The 26,337-nt window shown below is 31.1% G+C and overlaps 1 protein-coding gene across 1 annotated transcript in view; it reads left to right on the top strand.

Moving 5' to 3' along the window:
• LOC132154424 (protein unc-13 homolog A-like) overlaps positions 1–26,337 on the top strand; it is a 76,058-nt gene that overhangs the window by 48,278 nt on the left and 1,443 nt on the right. The window contains exons 21-40 of the mRNA XM_059562967.1: positions 5,767–5,920; positions 6,321–6,389; positions 6,509–6,598; positions 7,111–7,245; positions 9,185–9,312; positions 9,424–9,509; positions 10,413–10,539; positions 10,690–10,786; positions 11,931–12,074; positions 12,156–12,233; positions 12,816–12,893; positions 14,536–14,624; positions 14,778–14,927; positions 16,337–16,460; positions 17,956–18,012; positions 18,091–18,171; positions 21,530–21,677; positions 22,490–22,546; positions 24,133–24,225; positions 24,304–24,463. Of these exons, the coding sequence (XP_059418950.1) occupies positions 5,767–5,920; positions 6,321–6,389; positions 6,509–6,598; positions 7,111–7,245; positions 9,185–9,312; positions 9,424–9,509; positions 10,413–10,539; positions 10,690–10,786; positions 11,931–12,074; positions 12,156–12,233; positions 12,816–12,893; positions 14,536–14,624; positions 14,778–14,927; positions 16,337–16,460; positions 17,956–18,012; positions 18,091–18,171; positions 21,530–21,677; positions 22,490–22,546; positions 24,133–24,225; positions 24,304–24,463 (2,145 nt within the window). The remainder of the gene's footprint in view (positions 1–5,766; positions 5,921–6,320; positions 6,390–6,508; positions 6,599–7,110; positions 7,246–9,184; positions 9,313–9,423; positions 9,510–10,412; positions 10,540–10,689; positions 10,787–11,930; positions 12,075–12,155; positions 12,234–12,815; positions 12,894–14,535; positions 14,625–14,777; positions 14,928–16,336; positions 16,461–17,955; positions 18,013–18,090; positions 18,172–21,529; positions 21,678–22,489; positions 22,547–24,132; positions 24,226–24,303; positions 24,464–26,337) is intronic.

A 26,337-nucleotide genomic window follows, 5' to 3' on the forward strand; every position in this document is an offset into this window, starting at 1 on the left:
CAAACACACAACTGAATGCTTAAAAGAGATCATCTTTCCAGCATATGATCAGTTAACCTACTAAATGTTAATCATCAAAAGTTTCTGTCCTGTGGAGCCTCTAATGGTAAATGGTGCACTGAAATAATACTATATTTCAGTGCAAAATTTGAAGATTTTCACATAAAAACTTTACTTGCATTTGCAATTCTGTTGATTACTCTCTGCAAATATTTCCTTGAAAAATACTGATTGAAATAATATGAGCTGGGACCAAATAATGACCAAATTATGTTTATTATTTTATTAATTTAAAGAAAAAATATTGATAATTTTTCTTATGAAGACATAAATATTATGAAGACAATTTAAGATGTCATTAAATTTTATTTTTGTTTTATTGCAGAAAATATTTAGTTTTTTCGTTACTATAAATATAATTTAAAAAACTTTTTTTTTCTGGTTGTAAAGCCAATATTTCTCATTTTAATTTAATATATATTTAAGTTATATTGATATAACATTATTAAAAATAACAAACACTAAATTACAAAAAGTAAATATAAAAACTGGTTAAAAATATTAATTATAACTTTAACAGTATCTCACTGGTACTAAATTAACACTGGTTATCAGACCAGTGAGAGTTTAGTGTTAGTATTTAATTCACAGTAATGTAGGAGATCAGTTTCTACAATCATCTGTTCTTTCCTCTGAGTTTCTCTGGTGTTAATGAGTGTCAGTGAGTTGTTCATGGACACGTGTACTGTAGTCCAAGCGCACTGATGGAAACACCTCATTAGCTTTCAGTAACCAAAGACGAGTACGTCCATAATAATGAGGTAGTGATTCATGTTGTGATCAGCGGTCAGGAGTCTCATGAGGCATTGAGCGAAGTGTGTGTCGTGAGTATTAAAGAGAAACTCAAAACTTGTTTAATCAATATTCCTCAGCAGCTGGATGCTATCAAGACCTGTCTTTAAAATGATGATAAATTTGATATATATTTAGCTGACTGTACACTATTTTAAACATTACGGCTAAGTAGATTATTCATAAAATGTATAGCATCAATGAGATGTGGTCGATTATGAAAACTAGAGTCTGATGTGAGTTTTAATATTGTCAAATTTCATTAGAAGTGATATGAAGCCACAGGGTCAAGAAACGTAAAGTATGGTTTTAACTTCCTTGGGTTGAAAATTACTTATATTGGGGACAATATTTTTGGGGAAAATTGCTGCAGAAAAGATTTTGGTTTTATTGCAATAAAGATTTTATATGAAAATGTAACACAGAAAAGAATTTGGTTGAAAATTACTTGTATTGCAGAAAAGATTTTTGCTTTATTGCAAAAAATAATTATCACTTGTATTGCAGAAAAGATTTAAGTTGAAAATGTCTTGTATCGCATAAAAGATTTTGGTTTTATTGCAGAAAAGATTTTGGGGGGAAATTACTTGATTTGCAGAAAATAGTTTTGTTTTATTTCAGAAAATGTTTTTGTTTTATTGCAGAAAAGATTGTGGTTGAAAATGACTTATATTGCAGAAAAGATTTTGGTTGAAAATTACTTGTATTACAGAAAAGATTTTGGTTGAAAATTACTTGTATTGCAGAAAAGATTTTTGCTTTATTGCTAAAAAAAATTATTAATTGTATTGCAGACAAGATTTTGGTTGAAAATGTCTTGTATTGCATAAAAGATTTTGGTTTTATTGCAGAAAGGATTTTGGTTGAAAATTACTTGTATTGCAGAAAATATTTTTGTTTAAAATGTCTTAAATTGCAGAAAAGATTTTTGTTTAAAATTACTTGTATTACAGAAAAGATTTTGGTTAAAAATTTACTTGTATTGCAGAAAAGATTTTGGTTTAAAATGTCTTAAATTGCAGAAAAGATTTTTGTTTAAAATGACTTGTATTACAGAAAAGATTTTGGTTGAAAATTACTTGTATTGCAGAAAAGATTTTGGTTGAAGATTACTTGTATTGCAGAAAATATTTGGTTTTATTGCAGAAAGGATTCTGGTTGAAAATTACTTGTATTACAGAAAAGATTTTGGTTGAAAATTACTTGTATTGCAGAAAAGATTGTGGTTGAAAATTACTTATATTGCAGAAAAGATTTTGTTTGAAAATTACTTGTATTACAGAAAAGATTTTGGTTGAAAATTACTTGTATTGCAGAAAGGATTTTTGCTTTATTGCTAAAAAAAATATTAATTGTATTGCAGACAAGATTTTGGTTGAAAATTTCTTGTATTGCATAAAAGATTTGGATTTTATTGCAGAAAAGATTTTGGTTGAAAATTACTTGAATTGCAGAAAATATTTTTGTTTTATTGCAGAAAAGATTTTGGTTGAAAATTACTCGTATTGCAGAAAATATTTTTGTTTTATTGCAGAAAAGATTTTGGTTGAAAATTACTCGTATTGCAGAAAATATTTTTATTTTATTGCAGAAAAGATTTTAGTTGAAAATTACTCGTATTGCAGAAAATATTTTTGTTTTATTGCAGAAAAGATTTTGGTTGAAAATTACTCGTATTGCAGAAAATATTTTTGTTTTACTGTAGAAAAGATTTTTGTATAAAATGTCTTAAATTGCAGAAAAGATTTTTGTTTAAAATTACTTGTATTACAGAAAAGATTTTGGTTAAAAATTTACTTGTATTGCAGAAAAGATTTTGGTTTAAAATGTCTTAAATTGCAGAAAAGATTTTTGTTTAAAATGACTTGTATTACAGAAAAGATTTTGGTTGAAAATTACTTGTATTGCAGAAAAGATTTTGGTTGAAGATTACTTGTATTGCAGAAAATATTTGGTTTTATTGCAGAAAGGATTCTGGTTGAAAATTACTTGTATTACAGAAAAGATTTTGGTTGAAAATTACTTGTATTACAGAAAAGATTTTGGTTGAAAATTACTTGTATTGCAGAAAAGATTTTTGCTTTATTGCTAAAAAAAATATTAATTGTATTGCAGACAAGATTTTGGTTGAAAATTTCTTGTATTGCATAAAAGATTTTGATTTTATTGCAGAAAAGATTTTGGTTGAAAATTACTTGAATTGCAGAAAATATTTTTGTTTTATTGCAGAAAAGATTTTGGTTGAAAATTACTCGTATTGCAGAAAATATTTTTGTTTTATTGCAGAAAAGATTTTGGTTGAAAATTACTCGTATTGCAGAAAATATTTGTATTTTATTGCAGAAAAGATTTTAGTTGAAAATTACTCGTATTGCAGAAAATATTTTTGTTTTATTGCAGAAAAGATTTTGGTTGAAAATTACTCGTATTGCAGAAAATATTTTTGTTTTACTGTAGAAAAGATTTTTGTATAAAATGTCTTAAATTGCAGAAAAGATTTTTGTTGAAAATGACTTGTATTGCAGAAAAGATTTTGGTTGAAGATTACTTGTATTGCAGAAAAGATTTTGGTTGAAGATTACTTGTATTGCAGAAAAGATTTTGGTTTTATTGCAGAAAGGATTTTGGTTGAAAATTACTTGTATTGCAGAAAAGATTTTTGTTTCATTGCAGAATTTTTTTTTTGTTTTATTGCAGAAAAGATTTTGGTTGAAAATTACTCGTATTGCAGAAAATATTTTTGTTTTATTGCAGAAAAGATTTTGGTTGAAAATTACTCGTATTGCAGAAAATATTTTTGTTTTACTGTAGAAAAGATTTTTGTTTAAAATGTCTTAAATTGCAGAAAAGATTTTTGTTGAAAATTACTTGTATTGCAGAAAAGATTTTGGTTGAAGATTACTTGTATTGCAGAAAAGATTTTGGTTTTATTGCAGAAAGGATTTTGGTTGAAAATTACTTGTATTGCAGAAAAGATTTTTGTTTAAAATGTCTTAAATTGCAGAAAAGATTTTTGTTTAAAATTACTTGTATTACAGAAAAGATTTTGGTTAAAAATTACTTGTATTGCAGAAAAGATTTTGGTTGAAGATTACTTGTATTGCAGAAAATATTTGGTTTTATTGCAGAAAGGATTCTGGTTGAAAATTACTTGTATTACAGAAAAGATTTTGGTTGAAAATTACTTGTATTACAGAAAAGATTTTGGTTGAAAATTACTTGTATTACAGAAAAGATTTTGGTTGAAAATTACTTGTATTACAGAAAAGATTTTGGTTGAAAATTACTTATATTGCAGAAAAGATTGTGGTTGAAAATTACTTATATTGCAGAAAAGATTTTGTTTGAAAATTACTTGTATTACAGAAAAGATTTTGGTTGAAAATTACTTGTATTGCAGAAAAGATTTTTGCTTTATTGCTAAAAAAAATATTAATTGTATTGCAGACAAGATTTTGGTTGAAAATTTCTTGTATTGCATAAAAGATTTTGATTTTATTGCAGAAAAGATTTTGGTTGAAAATTACTTGAATTGCAGAAAATATTTTTGTTTTATTGCAGAAAAGATTTTGGTTGAAAATTACTCGTATTGCAGAAAATATTTTTGTTTTATTGCAGAAAAGATTTTGGTTGAAAATTACTCGTATTGCAGAAAATATTTGTATTTTATTGCAGAAAAGATTTTAGTTGAAAATTACTCGTATTGCAGAAAATATTTTTGTTTTATTGCAGAAAAGATTTTGGTTGAAAATTACTCGTATTGCAGAAAATATTTTTGTTTTACTGTAGAAAAGATTTTTGTATAAAATGTCTTAAATTGCAGAAAAGATTTTTGTTGAAAATGACTTGTATTGCAGAAAAGATTTTGGTTGAAGATTACTTGTATTGCAGAAAAGATTTTGGTTGAAGATTACTTGTATTGCAGAAAAGATTTTGGTTGAAGATTACTTGTATTGCAGAAAAGATTTTGGTTTTATTGCAGAAAGGATTTTGGTTGAAAATTACTTGTATTGCAGAAAAGATTTTGGTTGAAGATTACTTGTATTGCAGAAAAGATTTTGGTTGAAGATTACTTGTATTGCAGAAAAGATTTTGGTTTTATTGCAGAAAGGATTTTGGTTGAAAATTACTTGTATTACAGAAAAGATTTTGGTTAAAAATTACTTGTATTGCAGAAAAGATTTTGGTTTAAAATGTCTTAAATTGCAGAAAAGATTTTTGTTTAAAATTACTTGTATTACAGAAAAGATTTTGGTTGAAAATTACTTGTATTGCAGAAAAGATTTTGGTTTTATAGCAGAAAGGATTCTGGTTGAAAATTACTTGTATTGCAGAAAAGATTTTGGTTGAAAATTACTTGTATTGAGAAAAGATTTTGGTTAAAAATTACTTGTATTGCAGAAAATATTTTGGTTTATTGCAGAAAAGATTTTGGTTGAAAATGACTTGAATCCCAAAAAAGATTTTGGTTTTATTGCAGAAAAGATTTTGGTTGAAAATGACCTTTATTAAAGAAAATATTTTAGATGAAAATGACTTGAATCCCAAAAAATCTTTTGGTTTTATTGCAGAAAATATTTTTGTTGGAAAAATACTTGTTGTACAGGAAAGATTTTGGCTTTATAGTAAAAAAAAACTAAAAAACATAAAAAAACTTACATTTTGTTTTAAAATGACTTAAAATGACTTAAAATGACTTAAAATGCAGAAAAGATTTTGATAAAAAATTACTTGTATTGCAGAAAAGATTTCGCTTTATTGCAGATTTTTTTGTTTGTTTTATTGCAGAAAATATTTTTGTTTGAAAATTACTTGTATTGCAAAACATTTTTGGTTTTATTGTGGAAAATATTTGGGTTGAAAATTACTTGCATTGCAGAAAATGTCAGTAACCTTGTTCGTGTTTGTGTTCAGGCATTTCGCGTGTCTGTCATCGAAGTACATGTGTCCCGGTGTTCCTGCGGTCATGAGCACGCTGCTGGCCAACATCAACGCTTACTACGCCCACACCACACAGTCCACCAACAACGTTTCTGCCTCCGACCGCTTTGCTGCATCCAACTTTGGGGTCAGTTCATATTTCAACCACAAGATGTTTTGTAAAACACTAGTATAGTAGATTTCAGAAACCTTGCTGTTGGGTTAAATTACTCTTATGTTTGGACCCAGTAAGATATTTTTTTAGTTTTTTTAAAATAAGTTCATACTTTTATTCAAGGATGCATTAAATTGATCAAAAGTGACCGTAAAGACATAAACGTCATGACATAAAGGTTGCCGACCCCTGGTTTAACAGATATTTACACAGAAAACTGTTATTTTAAATTGTAATAATATTTCACAGATTTACTTTTGTTACTGCATTTTTGATCAAATAAATGCAGCCTTGGTAAGCAGAAGAGACTTCTTTCAAAAACATAAAAAGTTGTGGTATAGTGTGTATTTCAAGTGTCAATTATTTTTTGCAGAAAGAGCGGTTTGTGAAACTATTGGATCAACTGCACAACTCTCTGAGGATAGACCTCTCTATGTACAGGGTTTGTTCACATATTCAGTAATATATCGATGATACAAGGACTTCTATATCTACTGAGCACTGAAGAGTTGTGTTGTGGAGTGTTTCAGTGTTTTTAATAGTTGTGTTTTTGTGTTTCAGAATAATTTTCCAGCCAGCAGTCCGGAGAGGCTGCAGGATCTGAAGTCCACTGTAGATCTTCTGACCAGCATCACTTTCTTCAGGATGAAGGTTTGTTCTGGTGACAGATCTTAAATTATTTAATGACATATGTGTAGTTGTGCCTGATTTTTGCATGATATAATTCTCAGCAACATGTATAGATCTTTAATGTAATTGAACATGAAATACCAATTATACCAATAATTATTTTTTTTATAAATAATTGAACATCTCAAGACAGATTAAAAACAAAGAGAGAGAGAGAAAAAAAAAATCACAAGTAATAATGATGATCATAAATAATTTAATAATTATTTTTAGAATGCAGTGAAACATTTCCAGACAGATTCAAACAAACTTCAATTTGCAGAAATAGAAAAATAGAAAATCATAACAAATAATAATTAAAAAAAATTTTTTTTTAATATAGTGAAACATCTGGACAGATTCAAACAAATCTCAATTTTCAGCTGAACTAAAACATAAAACTATGCTAGAGAAAATCTAGTAAATAAATAAAAAAATCACAAATAATAATAATAATAATATAAATAAATGAATCACTATGTGTGTGTTTTCAGGTGCAGGAGCTGCAGAGTCCACCGAGAGCGAGTCAAGTTGTTAAAGACTGTGTGAAAGCGTGTCTCAACTCAACATACGAGTACATCTTTAATAACTGCCATGAGCTCTACAGCCGGGAATACCAGAATGACCCAGTGAGTGTGTGTGTGTGAGTGTGTGTGTGTGTGTGTGTGTGAGTGTGTGTGTGTTTGTAGGCACAGAAAAGCATCAAACAGTGCACGAGTACTGAATTGACTTTTTTTTGTTTTGGGAAACTTTCAAACTGTTCAACTTTTGATTGTTGTCTTGGAAGCTTGGGTTTAACAGAGAGCATCACTACGCCACGAGCGCTGAAGTCCTCGTGGATAATGAAGTATTGATTATGGTGGAGGTTTTATGGCAGTTATGAATGGAGAAGAGTGCAGTGTGACATGAGTCTATCTCCTCGATCTCTCTCGCTCTGCACTTTCACTGAGGAACTTTATTAGTAAGATGGAAGACACGCCTGGAGTGTTCGACACCTGAGGACCAGAGCACTGACTCATGCTCCTGATGTGTGTGTGTTTGTGTGTCTGAGAGTGTGTGTGTGTGTGTGTGTGTGTTTGTGTGTCTGAGAGTGTATATGTGTGCGTGTGTGAGAGAGAGAGAGAGAGAGAGAGTGAGAGTGTGTGTGTGTGTGTGTGTGTGTGTCTGAGTGTGTGTGTGTGTCTGAGAGTGTGTGTGTGTGAGAGAGAGAGAGAGTGTGTGAGAGAGTGTGTGTGTGTGTGTGTGAGAGAGAAGAGTGTGTGTGTGTGTGTGCGTGTGTGTGTGTGTGTGTCTGAGAGTGTGTGTGTGTGTGTGTGTGTGTGTGTGTCTGAGTGTGTGTGTGTGTGTGTGTGTGTGTGAGAGAGAGAGAGTGTAAGAGTGTGTGTGTGTTTGTGTGTCTGAGAGTGTGTGTGTGTGTGTGTGTGTGTGTGTCTGAGTGTGTGTGCGTGTGTGTGTGTGTGAGAGAGAGAGAGTGTAAGAGTGTGTGTGTGTTTGTGTGTCTGAGAGTGTGTGTGTGTTTGAGAGTGTGTGTGCGTGTGTGTGTGTGTGAGAGAGAGAGAGTGTAAGAGTGTGTGTGTGTTTGTGTGTCTGAGAGTGTGTGTGTGTTTGAGAGTGTGTGTGCGTGTGTGTGTGTGTGTGTGTGTCTGAGAGTGTGTGTGTGTGTGTGTGTGTGTGTGTGTGTCTGAGTGTGTGTGTGTGTGTGTGTGTGTCTGTGTGTGTGTGATGATGGGCCATATGCACAGGAAGCTTTCTTGCGTGATCTCTGCATAATTTTTTTAATTGACAATTTGTGTAAATTGGTGTGTTTTTATTATATTTATTTTGATTTTATTATATAATTTATTATTTTTACACTTAATTTTTGTCTCTTTGCTAATGTTATACATTAGCTCTAGTGTAATTTAATGTTTGAGTGAGATTTTTAATTAAAAAGTGAAGTGAGTGACGTGACATTCAGCCAAGTATGGTGACCCATACTCAGAATTTGTGCTCTGCATTTAACCCATCCGAAGTGCACACACACAGAGCAGTGAACACACACACACACACTGTGAGCACACACCCGGAGCAGTGGGCAGCCATTTATGCTGCGGCGCCCGGGGAGCAGTTGGGGGTTCGATGCCTTGCTCAAGGGCACCTAAGTCGTGGTATTGAAGGTGGAGAGAGAACTGTACATGCACTCCCCCCACCCACAATTCCTGCCGGCCCGGGACTCGAACTCACAACCTTTTGATTGGGAGTCCGACTCTCTAACCATTAGGCCACGACTTTCCTAATTAGCATTTTTCTAATGATAATTTATAAATAAAGATAATAAATAAAAACAAAGGGTTGGAATCAAACTCGACGTCTCTACTTTTCAGCTATATTTTTGTCCATTTTGATACAGTTCTCCAAAAACAATAAATATGTAATTTAGCATCTCAAGTGAATGCATCTTGAATAACAAACCTTTTTTACTGTAAAACAGCAAAAATCCCGAGGAAGAACGTCTGTTTTACAGTGCATCTTATGTTGAGGTTTGTTTGCATTAGTGTGTTTGAACGAGTCTCTCGTCTGTGGATCTAGTCGAAGACGGTTCCTTCTGAAGAACAGGGACCGAGTATCAAGAACCTGGACTTCTGGTCCAAACTCATCACCCTCATCGTTTCCATTATAGAGGAGGACAAGAACTCTTACACGCTCTGCTTGAACCAGTGAGTGTGGGGTTCACATACAGAACTGAATGCTTACAGTAATTAACAGTAACGGAAGCAAGTCTTATAACTGATATGAAGGAAACTGAGAGAAGTGTGTTCCTCGTGCAGGTTTCCTCAGGAGCTGAACGTGGGAAAGATCAGTGCGGAGGTGATGTGGAACATGTTTGCTCAGGATATGAAGTATGCGATGGAAGGTAAACACCGACTGAACACGTTTCCTCTCGTATGAGAAACTGAAAAAATTATGGATCAATAAAGTAGTGCGGTTCTTGTTAAAGTTTGCATGTAGTATGTTTTTGTATATGTATGTACATACATCCTTGTATTTATTTATTATTTTTATTCTTATTTTATTTTTTACAGTTTATTTAAATGTTAAAATTTTTTCTGTTACTATAATTTTGTTTCTATTATTTATTTATTACACTTTTTTTATTTATTAACATCTTATCTTTCTTTACTTCTCTGTTTTTATTTTTTTTACATTTTATTATAATTTTATAATTTGTTTGTTACTATATTCTTATCTTAAATGTATGTTTCTATTATTTATTTATTACACTTTTTTATTTATTGAATTTTTATCTCTCTTCTCTAATATTATGTTTTTAGTTCTGTAGTATTAAAGTGTATTTTATTTATTTATTCATGTTTATGTACTTATGTATTTTATTTTTTCAATTTTATTTTAATTGTATTATTTTTTGTTCATTTAATGTAATCTTAAATATATGTTTATATTATTTATTTATTTCTTACACTTATTGATCTCTCTTTTCTTCTCTAGGTTTTTAGTTCTGTTGCAATTTGTCTCAATTTGTTTTGTTAAAGTGTTTTTTATTATTATTTTTTTTTATTTACTGTCTTTTCACTTCTTTTCTAATGTTGTTTTAGTTCTGTTTAAATGTTTAAAGGTTTGCATGACTCTGTCTTGTGATATTTAATTGCATTTTCTAATAATAACGAAATAAAGCGAGTGTTAGAAGGGCTGGAATCAAACTCTACTTCTGATCAAGCAATCAAAACAAGAGTGAAAACAGTCTTATAGTCACATCTGTGATCAGTATCTTGTCTGTGATGTACTTCCTGTCTCTCAGAACACGAGAAACACAGACTGTGTAAGAGCGCTGATTACATGAACCTGCACTTCAAGGTGAAGTGGCTCTACAACGAATACTGCAAGGAGCTGCTGTATTTCCAGAAGCGTGTGCCAGAGTATCCAGCGTAAGAGCTGCTTCTAGTCAAACCTTGGTGTTTCTAGCACTCTTATTTACAATTAGGGACTTGATCAAACTCCTAACACCTAGTATTAAATGCAGCGGTCATCAAGGAATCGTGTACAGTGTCAGAGCTGCTTCTTCTTTGTCTTTACAGCTGGTTTGAGCCCTTTGTGATCCTGTGGCTGGATGAGAATGAGGAAGTGTCTAGAGATTTCCTGCACGGCGCTCTGGTCCGGGACACAAAGGACGGGGTAAATATCAGGGGTATATTGTTGTGTGATATAATGATACACAGAAGAGAGTTTATCACCTCCAAGTCCAATTACTGTGAAATACTCACATGCACAAACAAATGTTTTATTGCATAAAAACATGACAAGTGATGTCTACAACTCCAGTCAGAGGTGGGATGTGTATCGACATGCGCTAGTAAAATGTTATCATTTTAAATGTTTTTCATAGAAGTCTCTCTTGCTCACCAAGGCTGCATTTATTTGTTGAAAAATACAGTAAAATCAGGATTTTCTTGAAATATTATTGTAATTTAAAACCGCTGTTTTCTGTTTTAATTTCTATTAAACTGTAATTTATTTAAATGATGCTCCGCTGTATTTTCAGCATCATTCCTCCAGTCTTCAGTGTCACATGATCTTCAGAAATCAGAATAATATGATGATTTACTGGATTTATTTGATAAAAAATACAGTAAAAATTTTAAAATATTATTAGAATTTAAAATATCTGTTTTCTATATGAAAAAAATTTAAACTGTAATTTATTTCTGTGATGCTCCGCTGTATTTTCAGCATCATTCCTCCAGTCTTCAGTGTCACATGATCTTCAGAAATCAGAATAATATGATGATTTACTGGATTTATTTGATAAAAAATACAGTAAAAATTTTAAAATATTATTAGAATTTAAAATATCTGTTTTCTATATGAAAAAAATTTAAACTGTAATTTATTTCTGTGATGCTCCGCTGTATTTTCAGCATCATTCCTCCAGTCTTCAGTGTCACATGATCTTCAGAAATCAGAATAATATGATGATTTACTGCTCGAGACACATTTCTGATTATTATCAGTGTTGAACACAGTTAATATTTCACATTTTATTATTCAGGATTCACGGATGAACAGAAAGTTCAAAAGAACAGCGTTTATTTGAAACAGGAATCTTTTGTCACATTATCAATGTCTTTAATTTAATGCATCACTAATGAATAAAATAAATAATATTCAAATCTTGCTGACCCCAAACTTTTGAACAACTAAAAATATAATATATAATATAATTTAATAAAATATTTAAAATATATAATGTATTTATTGAGACTTTCTCAGACCATTTCTAGTTTATTTGCACTATGCCTAGTGTTGTTTTTACATGTAGTTCCAGCAGACGTCGGAGCACGCGCTCTTCTCCTGTTCGGTGGTGGACGTCTTCTCTCAGCTCAACCAGAGCTTCGAGATCATCAGGAAGTTGGAGTGTCCTGATCCTCAGATCGTTGGGAATTACATGAAGAGGTTTGCTAAGGTGAAGTCAAGCATCACTCTTAATATCATTGCACTCACAGTGAAACCTCTGAAGTGTTCAAGCTTCGCCGTTCTCTTTCAGACCATTGGAAATGTTCTTCTGTCTTACGCCGACATCATTGCCAAGGATTTTCCCACTCACTGCAACAAGGAGAAAGTGGTGCGTCAGTAATGCATTTACATTAATAATGTGACGCTGGAGCACAAAACCAGCAATAAGGGCCCATTTTTTGAAATTGAGATTTATGCATCATCTGAAGGTGGAATGAATGCAAGCTTTCCATTGATGCATGGTTTGTTAGGATAGAAACAAACTACAAAGATGTGTAAATCTGGAATCTGAGGGTGCAAAAAAATAGAGAAAATCGCTTTTGAAGTTGTTCTTAGCCATGCATATTACTAATCAAAAATCACGTTTTGATATATCTACGGTAAGAAATTTGCTAAATATCTTCATGGCACATGATCAATACTTAATATCCTAATGATTTTTGGCATAAAATAAAAATGTATAATTTTGACCCATACAATGCTATTGTTGGCTATACCTCCAGCGAATATACAGGAAGAAAACACACATACATGATGCTCTAGAGACTCGTTTAGCTCATTGCACTTAATGAAGCTGTCACATTTAGCACGATTCCTCACTTTTTATTGCTTCAGGGATTCCCTTTAATAGCGTGTGTGTGTATGTGTGTGCGTTAATGTCGCTCAACCTCCTCTTTCTTATTATTTTCAGCCATGCATCATTATTAATAATATCCAGCAGCTGCGAGTCCAGCTGGAGAAGATGTTTGAGGCCATGGGAGGGAAAGACGTGAGTTCATGCACGCTTTAACTCTTTAAAACAAGCCATCTTAAGGACATTTGACAACATCTGTGCAGTTTTTGAAGCACAAATTTAAGTTTTTAATATTCATGTCGTGTTGGAAGTAGTCTCTTCTGCTCACCTAAGCTGCATTTATTTGATCAAAAATACAGTAAAATTGTGAAATATTATTCTAATGTAAAACCTCTGTTTTCTGTGTGAATCTGTGTTAAAGTGTAATTTATTTCTGTGATGCTCCGCTGTATTTTCAGCATCATTCCTCCAGTCTTCAGTGTCACATGATCTTCAGAAATCAGAATAATGCTTTTGAACAACCAAGTAAAAAATATTTGTAAAAACAGATGCCTTGTTTAACTTTATGCAATATGTTTATGTTATTAAGGCAAAGTTTTGTAACATTATAGATGCCTTTACTGTTACTTTAATGCAATTTTTAAGAAAAAATTAATAAATCCTGCTGACCCCAACCCTTTAATAGTGTATATGAGAGAGCAAATGATCATTGAATCATTTGTGCATTTCATAGTCCTGTTAATCTGCAGTAAATACATTAAATAAATAGGAAAATAATGCAGATTAGTTAAAAAAACTAAAACCATAAAATCTTTCTTTAAATCTTAAAATACATGTTGACTGAAATAAACACACATATAAATAATAATAATAATGTTACCCGTATTTTTCGGTATAAGTTGCATCAGTCCAAAAACACGTCATGACGAGGAAAAAACATATATAAGTCGCACTGGACTATAAGTCGCATTTATTCAGAACCAAGAGAAAACATTACCATCTACAGCCGCGAGAGGGCGCTCTGGGGTAGGCTACAGGAGCACTGAGCAGCATAGAGCTAATTTTACTATTTTTATTTAGAAATGTAACTATATTAATTTTTACAATTATTTATTAATGTCACACACACATACCTAGTGCCTTATGACTTAAAAGATGACAGTGGTAAATGTTACAGACATGGATGATCTGTATGTAGATGTAGTTTGGGGTATTGGATATATATATATATATAAAACTAATAACAATAATAAATAAAAAATAAATAAAATACAAAAAAATTTAATTCCTATACAATTTTAACAAAAATGTCAATAAAACAGAAAATATAAAAAATAAGTATTGAAGTAAAATAAGTAACATAATAAAAAACGTACAAAATTGTAACTATTTAAACATAAAAAAGCTCATTAAATTACAAAGCATAGAACAAATTATAACAAAATGTAAAAAAATAACAGAAAATATAAAAATTTAAACTAATTCAAATGAGTGCTGTTAAAACATTAAACGCGATTAATCAGATCCAAAAACAAACCAAAAGTTTTTGTTTGCATCATATATGTGTGTATACTGTGTATATTTATTATGTATATATAAATATACACACATGCATGTATATATAAAAATATATATATATATATATAATTTATTTTGTAGTTTTATTTTGGATGCGTTTGACAGCACTAGTTCAAAAACTATAATAAAGTAACACTGGAGTCAGAGCTGTCTAATCCATAATATTGCTGAATATTAATTGTCTTTAAAATCTCAGAGTTTTTCAGATTGGAGTAGTAAGATCAAGTCTGACTCGTGATTATGTTTCTTGTTTTTGCAGTTAAACGTGGAGGCCAGTGACTTTCTGAAGGATCTTCAAGTCAAGCTGAACAATGTTCTGGATGATCTCAGCCGGGTTTTTGCCGTGAGGTTCGTTTGGGGTTTTAGAGTATTTACAGGGTTAATAAAGTGTGACAGTCATGTTCTATAAGTAAAAATCCCGTTAATGTGCTCCATAGAGAAGTTTTATTCTAATATTATAACTATTTTTGATGAACAGTATTTTATAATATTATTAATCAGTTTCCAGCCGCACATCGAGGAGAGCGTGAGGCAGATGGGAGATATTCTCAGTCAGGTGAAAGGAGCAAACGTTCCTGCTAACGGTAACGGCAGCTTAGCACAAGACGCCGACTACGTCCTGCAACCCATCATGGACTTCCTGGACAGCAAGTGAGCGACAGCAAAAATACTGTTTGTCAGGCTTTGAGCTACTCCTAATTAAAACTAGTTAAACGGCTGTCAGGTAGATGACTACATTAGAAAAGATGACTGGAAGCGTTTTTTTATTTTATTTAATTGTATTTGCCTACATTTTAAACATGACTTAACAATTATTAAAAAATGTAAAAAAAGAAAAGAAAAAAAAAAGGTTAAATTAAATAAAAAGTTAACATGCAATTTTAAAAGTTGCATTAAAATAAAAAAAGTTTTTTATTTCATGTTTACCTACATATTAAACATGCATTAACCATTTGAAATAAAAAGTTCAATAAAAATACAAAATTAAATAAAAAAGATTTACATGCAGTTTTAAAAGTTGCATTAAAATAAAAAAACGTTTTTCTTTTATGTTTACCTGCGTATTAAACATGCAATAAATATTTGAAATAAAAAGTTGAATAAAAAAATTTACATGCAATATTAAAAGTTTCATAAATCTTTTTTTATTTGTACACGAATTAACCAATGAATAGAAGCATTTTTTTATTTTATAATTTTTTTTATTTTATTTAATTGTATTTGCCTACATTTCAAACATGACTTAACAATTGTTAATAAATGTAAATTGAAAAAAAAAAAAAAAAAGTTTTTAAAAATGTACATGCAATTTTAAAAGTTGCATTAAAATAAAAAATAAAAAAGTTTTTCTTTCATCTTTACCTACATATTAAACATGCATTAACCATTTGAAATAAAAGTTAAATAAAAACAAAATTAAATAAAAAAATGAACATGCAATTTGAAAAGTTGCATTACAAATGTTCATGTTATTTTTTTTAGCTGCATTTAAATATGAATTATCCATTCTAAAAATAAATGAATAAAAAGTCATTTCAAAAGTTGCATAAAAAAACTTTATTTTATGTTTACTTACATATTAAACATGCATTAACCATTAGAAATAAAAAGTTAAATAATGAAATAATTAATGAAATAAAAAAAATGTGCATGCAATTAAAAAAAAAATTCATTATTTATTTATTTTTTTTACATGAATTAACAAATGTCTGATTATTTGTTCACTTGAAAAACTATTTATATTACGTAATGATAAATTAAGCAATACTGGTCACAATATCAATATCAATTTACATAGACGCAAGATTATGTGATTTATTTACTAAATCAAATCATCAGCAGAAACATTTATTTTATTTACAGTGTCATGGTTAAAATTTGCACAAAGGCTTACTCAGAATACAAAGTAACAGTAAATGTCTCATGTTAATTAATATTAAATGGGCGTCTTTATTTATATTATTTATTTTAGTTGTAGTTTTTTAATGAGCTAAATGTAAATGAGAACCACTGTGCCTTAGTTTGTGTGTGAATGATAATGAGGTTTCTTCTTCTCTCAGTCTGACTCTGTTCGCTAAGATCTGTGAGAAGACGGTTCTGAAGCGAGTGCTGAAGGAGCTGTGGAAGCTGGTGATGAACACCATGGAGAAAACCATCATCCTGCCACCGCTGACCGACCAAACGGTGTGTGTTCACACACACTCACACTACTGCAGCATCACAATAACATCACATGGAAGCCATGCTTTGTACAGACACTGCTATGATGGGAAAACCACGGTATATTGTGCAGTGCATTTAACTACCATGATATTTCTTTTTTATTGTCCATGGCTTAACCAGTAGTAAATATCAACTAGATGGGTAGTTTAGATATTTGTAAAATGTTTTATGCAGATTTACATTCATATATATATATATATATATAGGGTTAATAAATCTAATTAATTTAATAATTAACAAATAATATAAATAAAATAAAAATAATATTATAATGTGGATAAATTCTATGTCCTCATTAGAATTTTATTTATTTTTATTATTATTTTTTTTATATTGAAATTAATCCATTATGCTGGACAAATGCATATATTTTTTATTTAAATGCATTTATTAATATGAAAATGTATCGATGTGTTTATTATAATGTAAATTGAAGTTTATTTAATTTATGATTTATACACTAATCGTTGGAAAATAAAATATCATATTTGGATATTATAATAAATTTTATAACAAAATCTTCAAATTAGAAAATGAATGTTTTACCAAATATTTGTATGTGGTGTATGTGGCTTATTCCTTTGTCAAATATTAATTGAAACGATAATAGTATGTAAATTATACTAAAGTGTCAATGCAACGAATCAGAATTTTTTTTAAATAAATGCTTCAGTGCTTATATTAATCAGTAATTTATTTTGTTATCAACTTTTTAATGTCATACTGTTAGACCGGTCTTTTCTCTTTTCTATTGTAAGTCAATGGAAGTCTTGTGTCTGGATAATTTAAAATTAACTCTGTATAAATTATTATATAATAAATATTTAGTTTTACCATAATAAATAATATATTAAATTATGATAAATATAATTACATTTTAATATTGAATTTATTTATTTATTTAAGTGTTATTTGTCATTTAAATATTTATTCTAATTTAGCATTTTTGTAATTTAATTATTAGCTTTTAATGAGCTCACAATGGACAGGTGAACAGATAAAATATTTAATCTTTTTTAGTAAGTGTTTTGATTTGCTTGTATTTTACAACTGTAATATTTTAATTTAAAACATTTTGCATTTAATTAATTATTAGCTTTTAATAAACGGTGGTCACATGATATGCAGAAAAACTTGTAATATTTTTTTTGTAAGTGTTTTATTTCGATTTGTTTTTATTTTAACATTTATTATGATTTAATTATTCTCAGCTTTTCATAAACTCTCCGACTAATCAAATGAGGCTTTTCTCTTTTCACTAACACTGAGAAAAGTGTTGGTCTTTGTGTCACAAATTTTTTAATAAAATAATGCATGCTAATAAAAATGCTTTGCAATGCCATACATTATTCCAGAACATATCTAATTGGTCTTAGCATATTGGTTCCCATGAGTCGTTGTCTGTGTGTGCATCAGTAACTAAGACAGGTGTGTGTGTGTGTGTGTGTGTCTGTAGGGCACACAGCTCATCTTTAATGCTGCTAAAGAGTTGGGTCAGCTCTCCAAACTGAAGGTGCGTTCATGATCTCTTCTCTTCACTTCACTTTCATGACTGCGGTGTAAAAGCAGATGGTTTTTTCGTGTCTTACAGGAGCACATGGTGCGAGAGGAGGCCAAAGCACTGAGCCCTAAACAGTGTGCAGTCATCGAGCTTGCACTGGACACTATTAAGGTACAAGTGCACATGAACGATCAGATTCAGACTTTTTAAATATTTTTTCATTTCATTTAATTTTTTCATTTCATTTTATTGGAGGATAACCCATTGAGATGAAAACATCTCATTTTCGAGGGGGTCCTCAAGATACCACCAATCACTTACACACTTACACATAAGGCTCTTCCTCACAACCAACCACCCCAACCTGTCCCAACTCTGTATTAAAATCAAGTTGCAGTGAGGATTGAATCAAATTAATATCATGTTTTGAAGAGTAAATAACTGTATCATCAGCATACAAGAGAATTTGACTGTCAGAGCACATTTGTGGGAGGTCATTAATAAAAATAGAAAATAAAAGAGGGCCTAAACAAGAACCTTGTGGAACACCCTTTTCCATTATCATGCACTGAGAGAGAGACCCATTGGAAATTACACACTGACATCTGTAGTGAAGATATGAGTTAAACCATAAACTGGACTGTTCAGAGAGACCGATGTTATATAATTCATCAAGAAGAATATAATGATCAACCAGATCAAACGCTTTAGTAAGATCTATAAATATTGCTCCAGTGGACATATTATTGTCCAAAGAAGATCGAGCAAGTTTTGTAAGAACAGTAGTGGTGGAGTAATTGGGCCTTAAGCCTGATTGGTTTGGAGAAAAAATAGAAAACTCATTAATGTATTTAAACAATCTCTTGAACATAATTTTTTCAAATACTTTTACTACATTATTAATAATTGAGATTGGTCTATAATTGTTAGGATCAAGAGGATCTCCACTTTTGTATAAAGGTGTTACTCTAGCACACTTCCACATGACTTTACAAGAAGACATAGATAAATTAAATAGATCACATAATGGAAATGCCAGAACATGAGAGGCAATCTTAATAAACTTTATCTCCAGACCATCTATACCAACACCACTTCCAGATTTAATTTCAGAGATTGCCTGCTGTACCTCAGTAGGAAGAATTGTGGTAAATGAGAAAGAACTGTTTGCTACATTACTATTTACGGAGTTGGAGTAACAAAAATCAGGTGGACGTAAATTACAAACAGAAGAAAAGTGCTGATTAAAGGCGTCAGCCACAGAAGTTGGATCACTTATAATATTATTATTTATTCTTAGTTTTACAAGGGAATTCTTATTAGATTTATTCAACAGGCAATTAAGTTTTTTCCAAGAATGTTTTGGATTTGTAAAATCATTTAATAGTGAATTTTTATAATAGTCAGATTTGGCATTTCTTGTTTTAACAGTACATACATTTCTTAATCGCTTGTATTCAATCCAATCTGCCAGATCTTTTATTAAATGGTATTTTTCCCAAGCCTTATCCCTTTGCTTAAATAAATATATTAAATCACCAGCAATCCATGGTAGATGCCTACCCTTCACTTTGACTGATGCCAATGGAGCATGTTTATCTATAACTTTTAATACCTCATTATAAAAGAAATACCGGGCATCATCAACATAAGGAATTAATTCCATCCTGTTCCAATTAATACATAACAAATCTTGAATAAATGCATCATTATTCATATTTTTAAATTGTCTTACCTTGATTATTTTAGGTGGTAGGCGAGGTAACCTTATTTTGTGTGTGTGTGTGTGTGTGTGTGTGTGTGTGTGTCTGTCTGTGTGTGTGTGTGTGTGTGTGTGTGTGTGTCTGTCTGTCTGTGTGTGTGTGTGTGTGTGTCTGTGTGTGTGTCTGTCTGTGTGTGTGTGTGTGTGTGTGTGTGTGTGTCTGTCTGTCTGTGTGTGTGTGTGTGTGTGTCTGTGTGTGTGTGTGTGTGTGTGTGTGTGTGTGTGTCTGTGTGTGTGTGTGTGTGTGTGTGTGTCTGTGTCTGTGTGTGTGTGTGTATGTGTGTGTCTGTGTGTGTGTGTGTGTCTCTGTGTGTCTCTCTGTGTGTCTGTGTGTGTGTGTGTGTGTGTGTGTGTGTGTCTGTGTGTGTGTCTGTGTGTGTCTGTGTGTGTGTGTGTGTGTGTGTGTGTGTGTCTGTGTGTGTGTCTCTGTGTCTGTCTGTGTGTGTGTGTGTGTGTGTGTGTGTGTGTGTGTGTCTCTGCCTGTGTGTGTGTGTGTGTGTGTGTGTGTGTCTCTATGTGTGTGTCTCTGTCTGTGTGTGTGTGTGTGTGTGTGTGTGTGTGTGTCTCTGTCTGTGTGTGTGTGTGTGTGTGTGTGTGTGTGTGTGTCTCTGTCTGTGTGTGTGTGTGTGTGTGTGTGTCTCTCTGTCTGTGTGTGTGTGTCTCTGTCTGTGTGTGTGTGTGTGTGTGTGTGTGTCTCTGTCTGTGTGTGTGTGTGTGTCTCTGTCTGTGTGTGTGTGTGTGTGTGTGTGTGTGTGTGTGTGTGTGTCTCTGTCTGTGTGTGTGTGTGTGTGTCTCTGTCTGTGTGTCTCTGTCTGTGTGTGTGTGTGTGTGTGTGTGTCTCTCTGTCTGTGTGTGTGTGTGTGTGTGTGTGTGTGTCTCTGTCTGTGTGTGTGTGTGTGTGTGTCTCTGTCTGTGTGTGTGTGTGTGTGTGTGTCTCTGTCTGTGTGTGTGTGTGTGTGTGTGTGTGTGTCTCTGTCTGTGTGTGTGTGTGTGTGTGTGTGTGTCTCTGTCTGTGTGTGTGTGTGTGTGTGTGTGTCTCTGTCTGTGTGTGTGTGTGTGTGTGTGTGTGTGTCTCTGTCTGTGTGTGTGTGTCTCTGTCTGTGTGTGTGTGTGTGTGTGTGTCTCTGTCTGTGTGTGTGTGTGTGTGTCTCTGTCTGTGTGTGTGTGTGTCTCTGTCTGTGTGTGTGTGTGTGTCTCTGTCTGTGTGTGTGTGTGTGTGTGTGTGTGTGTGTGTATCTCTGTCTGTGTGTGTGTGTGTGTGTGTGTGTGTGTGTGTGTGTGTGTCTCTGTCTGTGTGTGTGTGTGTGTGTGTGTGTGTCTATGTCTGTGTGTGTGTGTGTGTGTGTGTGTCTCTGTCTGTGTGTGTGTGTGTGTGTGTGTGTGTGTGTGTGTCTGTGTGTGTGTCTCTGTCTGTGTGTGTGTGTGTGTGTGTGTGTGTGTGTCTCTGTCTGTGTGTGTGTGTGTGTGTGTGTGTGTGTGTCTGTGTGTGTGTCTCTGTCTGTGTGTGTGTGTGTGTGTGTGTGTGTGTGTGTGTGTCTCTGCCTGTGTGTGTGTGTCTCTGCCTGTGTGTGTGTGTCTGTGTGTGTGTGTGTGTGTGTGTGTGTGTGTCTCTGTCTGTGTGTGTGTGTGTGTCTCTGTCTGTGTGTGTGTGTGTGTGTGTGTGTGTGTGTGTGTGTCTCTGTCTGTGTGTGTGTGTGTGTGTGTGTGTGTGTGTGTGTGTGTGTGTGTGTGTGTGTGTGTGTGTGTGTGTGTGTGTGTGTCTGACAGCAATACTTCCACGCTGGTGGTGTGGGTCTGAAGAAGACGTTTCTGGAGAAGAGTCCTGATCTTCAGTCTCTGCGCTATGCTCTGTCTCTCTACACGCAGGCCACAGATAAACTCATCCGGAAGTTCATCCAGTCGCAGCACACTCAGGGTACGCTCTGTCTGCGCAATGCATTCTGGGATCTGATGTCTGATCTGTGAAACACACATGCAGTGCTTCAGTCAGAGCGAGGAGCGTATTAGAGCGTCTAGCTCACTAGCGTTAATCTCTTTGGTTTCTTTTCTTCTCTGTTCTGGTTGTTTTTGCATCTTCAAGTACAAATCTGCTCAATATTAAACTTTTTAGCTACAGAACTTATAAGTGGATGTTTAGTAATTATAGATGACTAAAACATTGAAATTCCATAATCTTAATAACTGAATGTTGGTCATGGTTTACACTTTTTGTTAACAGTGAATTTATATATATTTTCTATTTTGCAAAAAAAAAAATGTTAGATTTTTTTTTTATATAGTTATATTATATGTTATATATATTGTCAGTTATATTTTATAAAGGTTTATATAAAATATAATAAATGAAAATATTTTATTTTACTCACAAATGACAATTTCTATTGTATTTTATGTGTATATATTATTTGTTAATTTAATTAATAAATTAATAAACAATAGATTGAAATATATCACATTTAAATAAGTTGAATAATAATATATATATATATATATATATATATATATAATATATATTATCAGTTATAATATGTTATTATATAAAGTTTTGTTTAAAATGTACTAAATATACATTTTTCTAGTTTGTAATTACTTTTAATTTTTACATTTTTAAATTTTTTAATTTTTTTTACATTAAATTTTTGTTGCCTTGCTGTACAATGTTCATTGTCCTTGAGCTCGGGAAAGGCGCTATATAAATGAAACATTAAAACTTCCTTTTGTGTGTAGTTCTGGGTGGTAAAGGCGTGCGATACACTCACAGTGAAGACGTCTATCCAGAGAAAGGTGTGTATCTGCAGGTCTCTTACACTCATGCACCTCATTTATATTCATGTGTGCAGATATTCATTTCCATATTCATGTCAATATCACCAGCTGCTCTAGTTCTTGAGATAGTAAACTCAAATTCTTCTTGAAATTGGCTGCAACAGATTCCAGAAGCATCTTAAACCGATGTATACTCATTTATTATGATTTTACAGCAGTGGCTGCGCTCACAGTGGTGCTTCGGCAGATACTATAACTACCGGTGCATTAGAGATAAAACATATCCATAATTTGATGGAATTTGAATCTGATTTGATGTCATCTTGATGGCTGAATTAGCTGTTAGCATTGATCTCTGGTTTGTGAGAGTGAATGTTATAGATGACTATATTTTGACATGTTTTTACACAGTTAGTGTCAGATGTGTGTGTTTGATTCTGCTGCCCTCTGCTGGAACAACATCTCATAGCACTTGTGTTAGACCACATTCAGACTTTATTTTATTTATTTATTATTTAGTATTTTATATATATATATAAAATTTACAATAATTTGTAATAATAGTATTTACTTTTTTTTTTTTTTGCCAGCTGAACCTCTTTGACGTAAAATATTTACTTGAAGTCCCCCTGACATTTTAAGCTGATGTTTCAATAATTTAACAAAACATTTGCATATAATAATTACATATATATGTTATATATCCTTTAATAATAATATAAAGGACTGCATGACTGCAAATGTTTATTATTGTGATTATTTTGTAATGTATTTTGATTGTTTTTATTATCTTTTTTTTTTTCCCTGAATGTTATTGTTTTAATTATTAATATATAGGACTGCACGACTACCAAATTTTTTTATTGTGATTATTTTGTCATGCATACACTATTTTGTCATTTTTTTTTTTCATATTTATTTATTTTTGTTGTCATGTGTATATTATTTCGTTTATATACCTTCTGAATTTTTTTATTTATTTTAAAGTTAATTATATGTAGGACTGCATGACTGCCAAATAATTTAGTTGATTATTTTGTCATATATAAAAAAAATTTTAAATTAATTAATTATATATATATATAGGACTGCATGAAATATTTTTCTTTTTTTTTCTTTTCTTTTTTTTTGGGTGTCATTTGTTTATGATTTTGTTTGTATATCCTCTGATTGTTTTTGTTTATTAAAAATTATTTATATATACGACTGCAAAACTGCACAAAAATGACAACTGATCATTTTGTCATGTATACATTATTTTGTCATATATTTGAATGTTTTTTTTTTATTATTTTTAAATTATTTACATATACATGCGACTGTACTACTGCCAAAAAGTGTAATTATTATTATTATTAATATTTCTATAAAAATAAATGACTGAAATATATTGCTATTACAATTGTAAATTACACCAAAAATAATAAGAACTCTTATAATTACACAAACCATTTATGTCTTAAATTCTTTCAAATGCAATACAAACCCTCAATCTTTAACCATTTTAAATGAAAGCTTATGAACAGTAACCCTTCAGAAACCTTACATCTGATGCACGCTGATTCTCCTCTGACCTCTGACCTCTGACCTTGTGAACTGCTCAGCCTCAGGCGTGGATGACGCGGTGGGTGAGGTTTGTATGACTGTGGAGATCTTCAGCGAGCCGAACACAGGAGGACACAAGATCACAGTTAAAGGTGCTTGTGTTTCTGCTCTGTTTCTGGTTCTGTCTGTGTCAGGGTCAGGATTATGTTAATGATGTGTTTGATTGACAGTTGTGGCAGCCAATGAGCTTCGCTGGCAGACGCAGGGAATATTCCGGCCCTTCGTGGAGGTTTACATCATCGGGCCGCACCTCAGCGACAAAAAGAGGAAGTTTGCCACCAAATCCAAGAACAACAGCTGGTCGGCCAAGTTCGACGAATCTTTCCAGTTGTAGGTTTTTAACAGAAACAGATGCATGAACTTCTGCATAACATTACGTTTTGTTTTTATGAAAGGACAATATTTGCCACCTTTATCAATGATTTGTAATTTTATAGAGGCATAGTTCCCTTATTTTATTTATTTATTTAAATTTTATGTCAAATAGTTGACTAAGGTATGAATTTATCTGAATAATTTTTGCTGCTTCTTAATGGATTTTCAAAATGGGTTTATGATGCAGTTAATTTTTGAAGCCTTTTTCCTAAATATATATAAAATTGCATTATAAAATTATATTGTCTAGTTTTATTTATTTATTTAAATTTTATAAAAAAATTGTTAAATGATTATACATTTATTTTTTTAAATAATTTAAAATAAAATAAAAATAGTAATTGATTTGTCTGCTACTAATGGATTTTCAAAAAGGGATAATGATGTCAATAATTTATGATGACATTTTTCTAACCATGAATATATATATATATATATATGAATATATAATATACATATACTTTTTTTTATAAAGAAATTAATTTATCTGAATAATTTTTGCTGCTATTTATGGATTTTCAAAATGAGTTTATAATGCTGTTAATTTATGAAGGCATTTTCCTAGCCATATATTTATATTTATTTATTCATTTATTCATATATATGTATATATATTTATATATATAATATGTATTATATTTTTTTCTTTATATAAATGTTATGTCAAGTATTTCCATTCATCAGAAATTAAATAATCTTATTAATTAATCATAAATGAATTAATCTAAAATTCATTTTTAAATGGGTTTATATTGCTATTTATTTATAAAGGCATTTTCCCAACCATAAAAAATACATATTTATTTACATTTTCTGAATAATTGATCAGAATAATAATTAATCTCTATAATTTTAACTGCTTCTAATGGATTTTTTAAATGAGTTTATGATGCCATTAATTTATGAAGGCATGTTTTTATAACCTAACTGTATAAAAATTACCTTTCATTTATTTATTAAATTGTTTACTTATTTAAATGTAATGCCTAGTGATTCACTTTATAGAAATTAAATCTGTGTTGTTGTCAATTAAAACAAACTACATAAAATAAGTTTCATTAATTTAGCTAAAAAATAAAACTGAAAAACAGTCAAATAGAAATATTAGATGAAGAACTCAAACACTAGTATTCAGTACATTTCTTTTCCTTACATGTATTATTTATATTTTATTTTATTTCAGCTTTATTACAATAAACATAAAATGATTTTAGTAGTTTTAGTTTTAGGTAATATGAGTACTTATAATATTCAGTATGTTTTAAGTTAAAGTACTAAAATTACTAAAACTGAAAAAAATAAAACTATATATATATATATATACAGTACAGACCAAAAGTTTGGAAACATTACTATTTTTAATGTTTTTTTAAAAGAAGTTTCTTCTGCTCATCAAGCCTGCATTTATTTGATCAAAAATACAGAAAAAACAGTAATATTGTGAAATATTATTACAATTTAAAATAATTGTTTTCTATTTGAAAATACTTAAAAAAATAATTTATTCCTGTGATGCAAAGCTGAATTTTCAGCATCATTCCTCCATTCTTCAGTGTCACATGTAACATCAGTCGATCACATGATCCTTTAGAAATCATTCTAATATTCTGATTTATTATGAGTGTTGGAAACAGTTCTGCTGTCTCATATATTTGATCAATAAAATATTAAAAAGAACTGCATTTATTCACAATACATTTTCTCTACTATCACTTTTTATCAATTAAACACATCCTTGCTGAATAAAAGTATTGATTTTATTTAAAAAATGAAAGAAAAACAATTACTGACCCCAAATTACTGACCAGTAGCGTATATTGTTATTACAA

Source organism: Carassius carassius, chromosome 12, assembly GCF_963082965.1.
Source record: "Carassius carassius chromosome 12, fCarCar2.1, whole genome shotgun sequence".
NCBI classification, from domain to species: Eukaryota; Metazoa; Chordata; class Actinopteri; order Cypriniformes; family Cyprinidae; genus Carassius; species Carassius carassius.